The following is a 16,660-nucleotide window of genomic DNA, read 5'->3' as shown; positions in this document are numbered from 1 at the left end:
CATATGTAGCAACATACTGTGAACTTTATTGTCTTTTAGAAATAATTTATCAATTCTTACCTTGTTTAATTGAGAGATGGGAACCAAGATTGAATGGAGGCAGACTTTTACAATGCTTTTTGACATTGAACTTCTTTGTTATCAGTTATATAAACTGTCCTGTCCTGTAAGGTGTCAAGCCACAGAATTTGAGTGTTACATCCATTTAAGCAAATGAGAGTATTGTGGAACGAGCAAACATAATAGAGTTAAATAGTTATTTCTCATTCCATGATTTTGGTTTGAAATGATTGGAGCTTAGGAAAATTTCACCTTGAACATAATTGCCCACTAATGGTAATTTGTTTAAAGAAAGCCATTACAAATGTTCAAAATGCAAATGCACTGTCTAAAGTTGACAGCATCTTTCTGAGATCTTTGAAACTGCTTTGCATCAATGTTTTAACATATGAACATATTGACGCAATCTTAAATCTTCCCAATAAACAATTTCTGACTTGGATGAAAGAGCTAAATTCTGGAGGTGAGGTGGGAGTGATTGCCCATGATATCAAGGCAATAATTGACCAACTGTAAAAGTGAAGTCATTGGTATTTGGGGGAAGCGATTCACTAGTTGGCATCATACCTTGTACAAAGGAAGACTGTTCTGGTTGTCAGAGGTCTGTATCTTGGGCATAATTGCTGAAGGCATATAATCTCAGCACCAGGACATCACTACAGGCATTCTGCAAAATGGAATCCTTGGCTTAACCATCTTCATCAATGACCTTCCCAGCACCATTAGATCTGGAGTGGGATTGTTCACTAACGATTGAGTACTGTTCAGTCCTATTCATGGGCCATCAGGTACTGAAACAGTGTCCACATTCAACAAGAGCAGGACAATATTCTAACTTGGACTGATCAGTGGCAAGTGTCAGATCATTATGATCTCCAAGACTAGAGAATCTAGCCATCATCCCTTAATGTTCAGCAGCATTACCATTGCTGGATCCCACATCATTAATAAATTGTGCATCAGCATTGACCTGAAACTTAAACCTGACTGGCCATATTAATATTATGGCTATAAAAGCAAATCAGACATGAGCAATTCTGCATTGAGTAGCTCACTCCCCACTGTCCAACTTTGTTCACTGTTTGTAAGTCACAAGTGATGGGTATACTCCAGTACTCTACACTTGGCTGAATGAATGGCTACAATGACATTCCTTAAGCTTGACACCAACCAGGACAAATTATTAATTAGCATCCCATCCACTACGTTATACAAGCACTCCCTCTGCCATGGGCATACAGTGACAGCGATGCGAACCATCTACAAGGTCCATTGTAGCAACTCAGCATCAAGAAAGTTGCAGCAGCACTTTTCAACTCATGACTCCTGTTATCTTGGGCAACACAACGGTAGGCAAATGGGAGCACTGCTACCTGAAAGTTTCCTTCCAAGTATCAGACCAACCTGATCTGGAAATATATTGCTACTGCTTCACTGTCATTGGGTAAAAATCCTGGAACTACTTCCTTGATGACACTGTAGATTACCTACGCACCATAAACACCTTAGAGATTCAAGAAAATGTCTCATCTCCAGCTTATCAAGGGCAATTTGAGATGGGCAATAAATGCTGTGTTTGCCAGTGATGCCCAAATCTGTTACAAGAATCCTTCTCAATCGCCTTCACTCAGTGGCTGAAGAGATCTTCCTGGAGTTGTAATGTGGATTCTTGATTTTATAAATGACTTTGCTCCCAGTTGAATCATTCTCAGATTTGGCTGCCTGCAGAAATTCGTCCTCACCCTTTGTCTGCTGCACAACCACATGCATGTGTGATTCTCACCATTTGATCCACTACAGATCCAATACAAGTGCATCTTTGTACTTCACCTTCCACACTAGGACATTTCACCTCTCATCCATGTACTTTCTTGTTGGTCTGGAGCTTTCCTACAGGATGAGTGGGAAACTGTTAAATTTTGCCTCCAGTATAGAATGAAGACCATCCTAACCTCAAATTGTCAAGCAGCAGTATATAGATGAAGCTTGTGTGTGCACACCCAGGCTGACCTCTAAATCATCTTCAGTGCCCTAATGAGGACATATGAGAGGATGGGGCTTGAGCTAAAGAGCTGGAAGACAAAGGTCCTCTATCAGCCTAATCCTGCTATATAGCACCCTCCCCTCACCCCAAACATTGATCCTGAGAGCCTCTTTTCGGTAAGGCAGACATTGATGATGAAATTCAACGTTTCCTCCAGTGCGCCAGTGCAGCCTAAGGCTATCTATGGAATGGAATGTTAGTTGAAGAAGACCATAAACCCAGCAGCATTCTCATGGTCCACAGGGCAGCAGTGTGACCTGCTTTCTATGTGCATTGGAGGCGTGGACAGTGTACAGTAGCCATCTCAAACCCGTAGAGAAATATTAGCATTGATGTCTTTGCAAAATCTTGCAAATGCAATGGCAGGATGGACATTCCAGTTCTCGTATCCTTTCTCAGGCCAACATCCTCAGCATTGAAGCATTGGTTACATTAATTAGCTGTATTGATGCGTCACGCTTCCACGTGGCTGAATCAAGTCTTTCAAAAACAAAAAAAACCAAAGGAATGCGGATGCTGGAAATCAGAAACTCAGAAAATGGCTGTAAAAACTCAGCAAATCTGCCAGAATCTGTGGAGAGAAAGCACAGTTAACGTTTTGATCCAATGACTCTTCTTCAGAATTGATTGTAGGTGCAAAGCAGTTGCCTAGTCTGCATTTCATCTCCCCAATTTAGTGCAGACCATATTGTGAGAATGCCTACGTTCTGTCCAGAGAAATGACCCTGAGATTCCTGTTGCTTGCCACCTCAACATGCCATCTTGCTCCCTAATCAACATCTTTTCTCGTGCTTACTACAGTGTTCCAGGGAAACTCAGTGCAAGCTGGAAGAACAGCATCTCTGCTTGGGGTCCCAGCAGCCTTCAAGACTCAATTTTGAGTTCAATAATTTTAGGCCCTTAGAACCTCCTCCCATGTCCTTACCCCAACTCCCACACTCCTGGCCTTGTCACATCACGTGGGCTGCTACCACAACCAACCTATTATTAGCTACTAACGCCCCCTATTAGCAGCTTTTGGTCCACCTAGATTGACCTATACCCATTTCTTTGCCCAATTGTTATTCTTTCTGTCTGGGCTCCATCTCCACCTACTGTTTACTCCTCCACACCCCCCACCCCATTTCAGCATATATACCAACTTTTTCCAACCTACAATGAATTCTGAAGAAGGGTCACTGGACCTGAAATGTTAACTCTGCTTTTTACATAGATGCTGCCAAATCTGTCAAAATAAGCTCTTTATTCTGAGCCCTTCATGATCAGGAGGACAGAGAAAATGCTTCTCAGATGTCTTTGAAATCTCTCAGCAAAATACATCAGTACCATTGACTCGTAGAGGTTTCTTGCTCAAGATTTAGGTGACATCCAAGTGCAAATATTGGAGACAGAGAGTACAAAAATAAGAGCATGCCACCTTTGTGCATTATCAATTATTTATAAGCATCCAACATTGGACTATTTATTCACCTCAGGGATTAAAACTACAAATAAAAGAAAGTCAACCTCATCCAAGGATTGCCTAAGTCAACACCGCTTGAATCAATTTAATTACAAGTGGCCACACTTGAACCAGTTTTAGAAAAGATTTACTTTTAAATATAATCTTTTTGCTGAAATAATGACAAGTGGCTCTTTTAAACCTGCTATGTGATCAAAGGCTAAAAGTTATTAAAGTTGTTTGCTATGGGCTATCATTAAATGATTTAATTTGCTCTTCCTGGATTTGAAAAGCTTTCATTATGTGCATGTCATTAAACAATTTTGAGACTACCACTTTGAAAATTTTAGCACAAGTATTATGATGGTCATCATTCTAAAGGACATTTAAAACAAAATTAAATGTGTTACTTCTCCAAGTTGAACTTTAGAATTGAGCTGCTATTTGGGTATACTCAGGGGACACTTTAAAGGCAAAAGTCCCATTAGGTATATACTTGTGTGTCACTTCAATACCCCCTTCCAAATCATTTGAATCAAATAATATGAATGGGTTCTAGACACAATTCGATATGTTTCCAGAGGAAAGCAAGAATTCTGACATTTGCTGAGCAGACAGGAGGGTAGGACTGCAGACAAGAATGAAGAGTAAAGTTGGTTAGAGTCAGGTCAACTTTTCTTGTTGTTAATATTGTACGCAATTGATTTTCAGTTAGGTTAACTGTTGATTTATTACCCTTGCCATGAAAGGTGGGAGGAGGTAATGTTTTTGTCCCTGTTCGTTACACTGTCTGGAAAGAATATATCTCAAAAACAAATGGATGAATTTCAACAAAACTTGGTGTTCAAGGCAGAACGGAATAGACCTTGGCAAACGAACAAATTGAAATCTGGATCCGGGAATGTTTTACGTGTCTATTAACTTTGGGAGATAGATGAATATACTTTTTAAAAGAATATTGTGGATTATTTTATTCAGAATGTTATAGATTGACACAGCTGTCAATATGTTAGCAGAGTCTTCTGAGCAGACTTTCATTTATTTATTCAAGGGATGTGGGCATCACAGGCTGGGCTGGCATTTATTGTCATCCGTGGTTGCCCTTGAGTAAGTGAAGATGAGCTGCTGCAGTCTTTGCTGTAGGTAGGACCACAATGCAATTGGTGGGGGGTGAAAGGCAGTTACAGGATTTTGGCCCAGTGACACTGAAGGAATGGTGATATATTTCCAAGTCAGGATGCTGAATGGTTTTTGGGAAATTGCTTTTTAATGATTTCTGCAGCGCATTTTATAGATGGTACAAACTGCTGCTATTGAGCTTCGATGGTAGAGGAAGTGGAAGTTTATGGATGTGGTACTACTCGAGCAGGCTGATTTGTTCTGGATGATGTCAAACTACTTGAGTGTTTCTGAAGCTTCCAATATCTAGGTGGGTGGGAAGTATCCCATCACACTCCTGACTTATGCCTTCGGTAGTCCAGGGAAGAGTTACTTGCTGCAGGATTTCTAGCCTCTAACCTGCTCCTGTGACTACTATACATATATTGGTAATGGTAACTCCCAGGATGTTGAAAGTGGGGATTTAAGGATGGTAACAGTCTGTCTTGTTGGAGATGGTCGTTGTTTGGTGCAAACGTTTTCTGCCACTTATCAGTCCAAGCCTGTATATTGACAAGGACTTACTGAACCAGTCCATGTCAAAAAGCATCTGAGAAGTCATGAATTGTGCTGAACGTTGTGTAATCATCAGCAAACATCCCACTTCTGAACGATATGATAGAAGGAAAGTCATCGAAGCAGCTGTAGATGGTTGAGCCTAGGGCACTAAACTGAAGAACTCCCGCAGAGATGTCCTGCAACTAAGGTGGCTGGACTCTAACAACCACAACCATCTTCTTTTTGTGCCTGATATGACTCCAATCAGCAGAGCGTTTTCCCCTGATTCTTATTGATTCTAGCTTTTCTGGGGTTCCTTGACGCAGTACTCGGTCAAATGCAACTTTGATGTCAAGGGCAGTCACTTGCCTCACCTCACCTCAAGAATTCAGTTTTTCTTTAATCCATGTTTGAATGAAGGCTTTAATGAGGTCAGGAGCTGAGTGACCTTGGCAGAACCCAAACTGGGCTTCATTGAAACAGGTTATCTCTAAGCAAGTGCTGCTTGATAGTTCTGATGACACCTACCACCTGAATCTCATGCCTTCTATACTGATGTTCTAGAGAAGACTGGGAGATAATTGGTCTGGTTGGTTTTGTTTCTTTTTCTGTAAAGAACATACCTGGGTGATTTTCCAGATTTGTCGGGTAGATGCTAGTGTTATAGTTGTACTGTAATAGGTTGGCTAGAGATGCAGCCACTTCTGGAGCACATGCCTTCAGTGCTATGGCTGGACCCTTAGCCTTTGTAGTTTCCAGTGCCTTCAATGTTCCTTGATGTCACGTGTCATGAATCGAACTCACTGAAGACTGAAAACTATGGATCTCTGGAAAAGGCAGAGGTAAATCATTCACTCAACACTTCTGGCTGAAGATTGTTGCAAATGCTTCAGTCTTGTCATTTGTACTGACGTGTTGGGTTCCCTATCATTGAGGTTGGATGTTTGTGGAGCCGCCACCTCCAGTGAGTCATTTTGTTGCCCCACAACCATTCATGACTGGATGTGGCAGGACTGCAGAGCTTAGATCTAATCCATTCATTCATTGAAATTCCTTAGCCCTGTCAATCACTTTCTATTTAAGTTGTTTGGCATGCAAGCAGTTCTGTTTTGCGGCTTCACTAGGTTGATGCTTCGTTTTTATGTATGCTTGATAGTGATCCTGGCATGTCTTGCTGCAATCCTTGATGAACGAACATTGATCCTCTTGCTTGACGGTGATGGTCATGATTGGCTGGGGCTATGCCAGGCGATGAGGTGACAGATTGTGATGTCCCACATCACCTCATGGATTCCCAGTCAAGTTTCTAGATGTGTTTGAAATCTAACTCATACAGCATGGTGATAGTGCTGCACATCAGATGAGAGGTATTCTCAACATGAAAGCAGGACTTTGTCTCCATAAGAACTGTACAGTGGTTACTCTTACCAGTAATGAGCAAATGGATCTGCAGCAAGCATTTTGATGAGGAAGAGGTGAAGTATGTTTTTCCCTGTTGTCGGTTCCCTCAACATCAGCTACAGATCCAGTTTAACAGCTATGTCCTTTAGCACTCAACCTCTCAGGAGTGCAGCTGAGCCACTCTCTGCTTCCTCCATGTGCTTTTCAACATGGAGGAGTACTGATTCATCAGCCATGGGTGAGGGACTGGTATGTGGTAATCAACAGTGAGTTTTCTTGCCCATGTTTAACTTGATGCCATGAGACTTTATGGGAGCTGGAGTTAGTGTCGAAGACTCCTAGGTCAACTCTCCCCAAACTGCATGCCATTTTGCCACTGCCTCTGCTGGGTCTGTCCTGCTGATGTGACAGGACAAAAGTAGCGATTGTGATTGTGTTGTCTGGGTCATTGTCTGTAAGTTACAAACTCTCAGGCTGTTGCTTGAGTAGTCTGTGGGACAGTTCTCCCAAATTGATACTTGTATGCCAAACAGCATAAGTAGCAAGTGATATAGCAAAGCGATCCCACGTCCACTGGATCAGATCTAAGCTCTGCATTCCTGCCATATGGAGTCATGAATGGTGGTGGACAATTGAACAACTCAGTTGAGGAGGAGGCTTCACATATATTCCCATCCTCAATGATGGAAGAGCCCAACACATCAGAGCAAAAGATAAAACTGAAGCATTCACAACAATCTGCATTCAGAAGTGCTAGATGGATGATCCGTCTCAGCCTTGTCCAGGGTCTCCAGCATCACAGATGCCAGTCTTCAGCCAGTGGAGTGATATTAAAAGGCATTTGGAGGCTGTGGGCCCTAACAGCATTCCAGCAGTAGTATTGAAGAATTGCACTCCAGAACTCACCATGCCCCTAGCCAAACTGTTCAAGTACAGCTGCAACGCTGGCATCTACCTGACAATGTGGAAAATTGACCAAGTATGTCCTCTACACAAAGGGTAGGACAAGTCAATTACATCTCCATCAGTCTACTCTTGATGAGTAAAGTGATGGAAGGTGTCATCAACAGTGCAATCAGCAATAACTTATTCACTGAGGTCAGTTTGGTTTCTGCCAGGGCCACTTGGCTCCTGACCTTATTATAGCCTAGGTTCAAATGTTAGACAAAAGAGCTAGATTCCAGAGGTGAAGTATGAGTGACAACCCTTAACATCAAGGCCACATTTGACCAAGTGTGGATTTTGGTTGGTGTCATGCCTGGCACCTAGGAAGATGGTTGTGGTTGTTGCACTCGGCTCCAGGATATCTGTGCAGAAGTTCTTCAAGGTAGTGTCCTAGGCCAAATCATCATCAGCTGCTTCATCAAAGTCCTTCCCTACATCATAAGGTCAGAAGTGCTGATGTTCAGCACCAGTCACAACTCCTCAGATATTGAAGCAGACATTGTTCAAATGTAGCAAGACCTTCACAACATCCATTTTTGGGCTGACAAATGGCAAGTAACATTTGTGCCACACAAATGTCAAGAAGTGACCATCTCCAACAAGAGACAATCTAGCCACCACCCCTTGACATTCAGTGGAATTACTATCACTGATTCCCGGGCTATCAATATCATGGGGGTTACCATTGACCAGAAACTTAATTAGACTCAGCATATTAATACCGTGGCTACAAGAGCAGGTCAGAGGCTAGGAATCCTGCAGCAATTGACTCACCCCCTGACTCGCCAAAGCTTGTCAGCTATCTACAAGGTCCAAATCAAGAATGTGATGGAATCTGCCAACAACACTAAGAAGCCTGACACCATCCAGGACAAAGTAACCCACTTGATTGGCACTACATCCACAAACAACTACTCCCTCCAACAATGATGCTCAAGTAGCGGCAGTATGTATTATCTACAAGATGCACTGCAGAAATTTGCCAAAGATCCTTAGACAGCACCTTCTAAACTTACCACCCTTTCCATCTCGAAGGACAAAGGCAGCAGACACACGGGAACACCACCACCTTCAAGTCCCCGACAAAGCCTCTCGCCACTTTGACTTAGAAATGTATTGCCATTCCTTCGCTTTCGCTGCGTCAAAGCCTTGGAATTCCCTTGCTGACGGCATTGTGGGTCAAACTACAGCACATGGACTGCTGCGGTTCAAGAAGTCAGCTCATCACCACCTTCTCAAGGGCAAAATGTACAGGCCAGCCAGTGACCCCATCGTCCCATGAGAGAATCAAAAAAAGTTGGCATTTGCCCCAAATGTTAGTAAGAAAGACTTTGCTGTTGCCAAGCTGAGTTTGTCAACATTGTTTCTGGTGCTTCAGTCGAAGCCACCTAGTCTGTCTATTTTTCTTTCCTTTTTGAGACTTTTTAAGTAATTGATGCAATTGAATCACTTGTTGGACCATTTCCGAGAACAGCTAGGAGTCAACCACTTTGCCTTCCATGCCTGATCTGGCCCACATGTGACTTAAGATTGGTAGTGATGTGATTGACCCTTTATTGCCCTCTGGGCAAAGAGGGATGGGCAATAAATGCTGACTTAGCCAGAGATGCCCTCATGCTACGAACAAATGAAAAACATCCATTTCACTATTATTGTCATTTGTTACCACCTCGGGCAATCTGCTGCTAAAATTCTAATTTGAACCTTTGATGCCTCCATGCTTGATGGTTTCTAGGTTCTCTAGGTTGGCTTCCCATCCCCTACCTTGTGTAAAGTTTTCGATATGCTAGGATCATGTCCTAGTTTATTCATCATACCATCTTTTGCTGACCTGTATTAGCTCCTGGTCCCTCAATGTAATATTATTTCCTGTTAATTTCCTCTGAGGCCTGATTTATAATTGAAAGCTATGTATTGTGAGAGTACTATCCCATTCCTTCCTAGGGCTTTGGTGATTTCTAGCCTTCATTTAAAACTGCTTCAATCCATGATAGTATATTCTACAGACAATGAAATTGAATTTATTGAGCGACAGTTCACTTTCTGAACCATTTATAAGCTCAGAAACTACTAAGTGCAGATCTACCAGTATGTGTGTGACCTTGTGCAAGATCGGTAGTCATAGTGCAAAGTAAAATGAAGCACTGATTCATCTTCCCTCCACTGTTTGGTCATTGAAAGTACAGTGCATGGTTTTCCTGCAATTTTGCACATTTGAGTTAGTGCCAGATGCAGCGGATGCTCTTAATAAAATGACAACAGTAATTTAGTTTTGTCATTTGAACTGGCACTAGCTACATGGCTCAAAAATGCAGTATTAAACCAGTTGAGTGTATGTCGAGTCTAATTCTTTTTTCCATTTTCCAGAGAGCTGCATTTCCATTAACTTCAGGAAAACGCACTGGCAGATTCATTTAAAATAAGCTCAGCTCCACCCTTCATATAAGTGACTTAGCATACAAAATACAAATTAAGACTATAGAATTGCTTTTCATTAGCTTGTCATTTTATTTATTTTTTGCACCCTAAGACAGCATGACTAAACACAAGCATAACTGTAAGACAAGTGATCTCAAAGAAGCTTAAAATTCTTGCTGTAGCATATGTTAACTATTACAAGATGCTTTGATGGAAGGATATTAAAATTACTGGTAATTGACATAAAATATGACAAAGTGTTTTAAGCTTTCTGAGCAAAGCAACACACATTACAGAGGATCGGCCCCATAATGTAACTGATTAATGAAGGATTGCTCAGGCACATGCAGCTGATGTTATGAAAAATGAATTCTTTGTTGTCTTGCCGACAACCAGGCAACAGCAGCCGGAAGAAACTATTAATGGGAATCATTATCAATAGCAATATTTTCAAACTCTATTATGGCAATCAGGCAGGAATTTATTCAATAGATTTAGTTCATTTGGTAGTAATTGACAAATAATCAAAATTTATCAATGTACTTGCACACATTTCACTAACAATCAAGCAAAAGTGGTCCATTTACCACCTGACTTGATCCAAATTAGGACTAAATTGATGATCAATTAATCTTAGAAGGGGCAGCATTGTATTTTGTAGAGGAGCAGCAGCAAAAGTGGCAAATAAATGGAGTAAAGACAGGAGATTAGTGGAATGAACAGAAAGGAGCTCAACGCGCCACGGATCGCAGCTAATGAGCATGCAGCTAGATTACAAATGGTTGGATTTATGGTGTCTGCATAAAAACTGCAATCTAAAGAAAAGGTGGTCTGGTTTTTCCATGTTAGTCATTAAAAAACAAAAGAGCATTGAGTAATTATGCTGTTAACACTAATGTCAGTTTGTCCTTTGAATATTTAAATATTTTAAAAGAATAGAAAGTTTTACTCATAGAAAAAACATTATTTATGATGTTGTATGATTTAGATGTACAGGAGAAATCATGACCCAAGTAATGAATTGATACTATGGCACTGTCTTTCATTTGCTATTCATGCAATTAACATACCCCAAAAGATTTTAATTATATACAGTCGTAATTGTTTTACAGGCTGGCAAAGGAAAAGCTTATGTACGAAAAAGAAGCAAAACAACAAGAAGAAAAAGTTGAGAAAATGAAAGTCGATGGGAATGATCAATATATGGTTAAGAAACAGGTGAGTTACTTCTGAGTTTTAAATTGTACTTGGAATAACTTATTGATCATAACAGCTCAAAAATACTTGTATGCCTTTACCAGTGTTTATCCAAGATTAAAAAAAAATCATTAAGCAAAGTGCCAACTCATTTTTGGAAATAGTAGTAATTTAACTGATTAGTAATCCAGACGTCGGTACTCATGATCTAGGCACCTAGAGTTAAATCTAACCCCCTGAAGATCTTAATTATTTAGTTGATTATAGTAATTATTTATAACTAATTAATCTGGCATTAAAAGTCCAACTGGCATCAACTTAGGCATTGGAAAGAACAATGGCATACCCTGTTGACTCTATAAAGTCCTCCATGCTAATCTCAATAGGCCTGTTGAGCAACATCCTGGCATAGTTATGCCCATTATCTATAAGGCATTACTGCTATCACCATCTTTGTTAATGTCCTGTCCCACTAAAAGGACAAATCCGCCAGAGATGGCGTACAGTTGGGGGAAAGTTGTCCTGGCAGTTCACACCATTGACTCTGGATTTCATGAAGTCTTCTGGCGTTAGGGCAAACATGGGAAGACAACCTGCTGGTTGCCACCTACATCCTCTTTCAGCTGATGCACTTTACCATCCATTGGAAGAAGTATTGAAGGCAAGAGCACCGCATCTACCTTGGGTTGGGGACTTCGGTGTCCATGAACATGAGTGACTTGGCATTGAAATTCGTGTATGATGTTGCTCAATTGTGTGGCATACAGAATGACATTTTGAGATGATATTAGCTACCAAAAATGTCATTTGCATTGTCTCTGCATTGTGGTAGTGTGAAACAGTTCGCTTAACTTGTTCAAGTTTATGAGAGACTTTGCATTTTAGGTCATTTGAGGTAAACCAGGCACTTTTCAGATCTGCAACCAGCGAGTTTTTTTCTCGGCCTGTTTTTGAGTTTGCTTTTGATTGCTCACTGAAGACTCACTGAAGTGTGCTGATAGTTAAACTAACAGCCAATTTTAGATGATCAGTTGAGCTTATTTATACTTGTTAGGTGCAGCATACACTTATGCTGAGGAACCTGTTTTGTCCTAACCAAAAGAATATATTCAATTTTTGTGCCTTTTTTTGAATTATCCAGGTGCTTGGGGAACTTAGTTCCCTTTTGCTTTCTCTATGGCAATGCCTCGACCTTTTGGAGTTATACTGTCATAGACTTGTACAACACGGAAACAGACCCTTGGTCCAACTCATCCACATCGACCAGATATCCCAAATTCATCTAGTCCTATTTGCCAGCGTTTGGTACATATTCCCTAACCCCCGTCCTATTCATGTACCCACCCAGGTGCCTGTTAAATGTTATGATTGTATCAGCCTCCACCACTTCCTCTGGCAATTCATTCCATATATGCGCCACTCTCTGCATGAAAAGGTTGCCCCTCAGGTCCCTTTTATATCTTGCCCCTCTTACCATTAACATATGGCCTGTAGTTTTGGACTCCCCTACCCTAGGCAAAAGACCTTGGCTATTCACTTTGTCCATGGTCCTCATGACCTTATAAACTCCTATAAGGTCACCCCTCAACCTCCGTCGCTGCAGGGAAAATAGCCCCAGTCTATTCAGCCTCTCCCTGAGTTTAGCTTAAACCATCCAACCCCAGTAGCATCCTTATAAATCTTTTCTGCACCCTTTCAAGTTTAACAACATCTGCAACATCCTTTTCTCCTGTTGTATAAATTATGATTTGCTGAGACTTCTCTATTGCCTCTTTTTGAACATTGGTCTTTGGGATGTGACCATTAACAAGGTCAATATTTATTGTCCACCTTTAAAGGAAAGCTAGTTGTGTAGTAGTAATATCAATGAATTATTAATCCAGAGGCCCAGGCTAATGTTTAAGGGACACAGGTATTGATTCAACTGGCAGTTGGTGGAATTTATATTCAATTTTGCAAAATCTGAAATTATAAAATTAGTTTCCATAATGGTAACCATGAAGCTATCTTCAATTATCATGAAAAAATCCACTCAGTTCATATCTTTCAGGGAAGGAAATCTGTTATCCTCACCTGGTTTGAGCTACATGTGAATCCAGTTATGCAGCAACTTGATTAATTCTTAACTGACCTCTGAGCTGACCAAACAAGTCACTAGTTCAAGAACAATTAGGCATGGACAACAAATTCTGGCCTTGCCAGCGACACCCACATTCCATAACTGAATAAATCAGTATTAAAAATTCCCTTGAAAGGGATGATGTTGAGTTTCATTTTTGATGTGATGTGATGTGATGTTCACAGAATCAGAGTATCCCCACAGTGCAGAAGCAGGCCATTCGGCCTATCAAGTTTGCACCAACCCTCCAAGGACACAACACACACACCCCAGACCTCAGCTGCACCAGTCACCGGAACACAAGTCATCCAGACAAGTTGAGAGTATCTATATTATGTGCCTCAATTTTGCTTTGTAGGTAGTGGACAAGCTTTAGGGAGTCAGTAGCTGATCTACTTGCCACAGAATTAACCCTGCTATTGTAGCCACAGTATTTATACTGCAGGTCCAGTTAGCTTCTGATCAGTGGTAACTCCCAAGATGTTTTTGAATGGGCTTTCAGAGATGCGCATATCATTTGAATGTCAAGGGGAGAGGATTACTTCTCTGTCATTCATAATGGTGATTGCCTTGCACTCTGTGGCTTGAATATTCCTTGCCACATGTTAGCCCAGCCTGAATATTCTCTGGATCCTGCTCCAAATGGACACAGACTACTTTGGTATCTGAGAGGCTATGAATAGCACTAAACGCTGTTCAATTATCAGCATATATTCGCAATTCTGACCTTGTGTTGATGAGAATGTCTTTGATGAAGAAGCTGAAGATAATAGCCCCTAAGACACTATGTTGAGGAACTCCTGCAACGATAATCTTGGGACTGTGATGATTAGCCATCACCTACCACAACCAGTTTCCTTGTGCTAGGTATAACTCCTGATTCCTATTGACCAGTGTTTCAGGGACTCCTTGGTACAGAACTTATTTAGATATTGTCTTGGTGTCAAGAGCAATCACTCTTGCCTCAGTTGCGAAAGTAACCACTTTTGTAGATGTTTGGGCCAAGCCTGTAATGAGAGCAGAGCTGACTGACTCTGGCAGAACTTAAAATGAGTATCTGCATGAACGTTGTTTGAGTACTGCTTGTTGACAACTCCTTATATTGCTGTTTTGATGATTCAGAGTAGACTTCTGAGGTGGTAATTGGCCAGATTCATTTCTTTTACTTTCTATGAACATTTTCCGACACTATTGGGTTGCTCTAGTGGAACAGTGTGGCTAGGGGCTTGTGGAGCAATCACAAGTGTTTGATCCTGCAACCAGATGTCATCAGGACACAAGCTTTGCTGTGTTCTGTGCCTTAAGCATTTGTTTTTAGTATCATGCAAAGTGAATCAAATTGTCTGATGATTGGCATCTACAGATGGGCTGAGATACGTCGTCCCTCTGGGTCTAGTCTCTCCCACAAGTGAAGACAACTATTCCACATCTAACTTGTCAAGCCCTCTGACAATCTTATGTTTCAATAAGGTCGCCTTTCATTTTTATAAACTCCACTGTGTGTAGATCCAAACTACTCAAACTCTCCTCAGAAGCAAATCCTCCCATACTTTGTGTCAACCCAGTGAATCTTCTCTGGAATGGCTCCAATGCCAGTATATCATTCCTTGGATAAGGGAACCAAAACTGTTCCAGAAGCATGATCAAATCTGAGAAGAATAACGTCTGATTTTCAAGCACCTTGATTTTGGATGTGTAATGAAATCAAAGTTTCAAATGGGCTTCTCTAGGTCATTCTACTTGATCTCAAAATTTAGAAATTACTTGGGCTTACGTCCCTTGTATAGCCTACATTTTAATTTCCAAGCTAGGTGTTCCCTTATCACTATATTCTGATTGCCTTGTTGTTTTAAATTTTGATGATGTCCTAGATTGGATTTTGATGTTTTATCTTGATATACATGAGTATTAATCAGAAATAGATTTCTTTGGTATAAAACAGAAAATGCTAGAAGACTTCTGGAAGTCCAGCAGCATCTGTGGAGGTGAAGCAATTAATGTTTCTTCAGAACAGACTTCTTTTCTGTTCTTATGTGAATGTTAATGCTTTGGATCAGGGGTCTTTAATTAGGAGAAGTATCACTGGGTGGATTTATTGGTTTGCCTTTATTTTACACTTCCTTAATCCTAAATCCTATATTTATACAGGCACAATATTATGAAATTTGTGCATCTGTATCTAATTATGTCTTTGACCATTTTGAAAAATTTTGTTACAGATGCATCATAGAAGCAAATAACAAAATCCTTTGAAATCAATGAAAAATTGCTTTTACCAAATGAGTTTGAGCTAGATTAGTAGTGAAGATAGACTTCGGTTATTGACCTTGGCAGCTAAATGTCTGTAATCTGTCTTCATTACCACTGTTTGCATAGTGTCATTGGATTCTTAGAAAATTTCTAGCTGGTTATAGAAGTACTCACTGTATACTTTGCATTTTATAAAATACAATTGAAACCCAGTGTATCACTTCTTAAAAGAGATTGATTTGGTTTAATGTGTGATGTAGTATAATTTATAGTTTAAAAACTGAAACTGGACTGGTCATTACTCCATTGCATCAGTTTTATATAAATTACAAATGTCTTGGTAAAATATCCAAATTATTTTGGCAATGTTGTATGTGCAAATATAACAGAAATCACTTTATTTTCCATTACTTTCTTCTTTTGCATTTATTTTGTTTATTTCATGTAACCTCAGTTTCTGAGTCATGTGCTTTTTCCTTGCTGGAAAGCAGGCAATCAGGCCCACTTTTCAGCTTTCAGGAAAGCCCAAGGATTGATAAGAGTTGTAATATTGTTATGGTAAAAGAAAAATGAAGCAAGAATGATGGCGAAGATACTTACGGTAAAATATCAAAAGTAATCAAACTTATGACGAGGTGTTGGCTTGGATCATTTTTCTGTTAACTTGAATGTATTCTGTATCTCCTCTTCCCTTTCCCTTCTCTCTACTTCTCCTCCATCACTAACAGCTGACATTCTATTCACAGAACACAAAACTAAAATACCATAAGTATTGGAAATTTGAAGTGAAAACAAAATTCTCGAAATTTTCAGTTTCGGCAGCATCGCTGTAAAGGGAAACGAAGTAAACTTTATAGGTGATGACCTTTTGTCCAGACATGGAGAGTTTAACCATCGGCATATAAATACTTGGTTGTCTATATAAAATTCCACTCTCTGACCAAAAAGAAATGTGAAGCCAAGAGTATAACTCCAGTTTGACATACTTAAAGTGACATTGAGTAATGTTACTGAGATAGTAGGAACTACAGATGCTGGAGAATCCGAGACAACAAGGTGCAGAGCTGGATGAACACAGCAGGCCAAGCAGCATCGTAGGAGAAAAAGGCTGACGTTTTGGGCCTAGACC

At 40.4% G+C, this 16,660-nt stretch overlaps 1 protein-coding gene across 1 annotated transcript in view; it reads left to right on the top strand.

The window, feature by feature from the left end:
* The window catches only part of tbca (tubulin cofactor a), a 68,563-nt gene that overhangs the window by 23,279 nt on the left and 28,624 nt on the right, over positions 1–16,660 (top strand). Inside the window, exon 2 of the mRNA XM_048619374.1 lies at positions 11,078–11,183. Coding sequence (XP_048475331.1) covers positions 11,078–11,183 — 106 coding nt within the window. The remainder of the gene's footprint in view (positions 1–11,077; positions 11,184–16,660) is intronic.

This window comes from Rhincodon typus, chromosome 3, assembly GCF_021869965.1.
Source record: "Rhincodon typus isolate 14 chromosome 3, sRhiTyp1.1, whole genome shotgun sequence".
NCBI lineage: Eukaryota > Metazoa > Chordata > Chondrichthyes > Orectolobiformes > Rhincodontidae > Rhincodon > Rhincodon typus.
The sequence above is the reverse complement of the archived record's forward strand: the minus strand, read 5'-3'. Positions and strand labels throughout refer to the sequence as shown.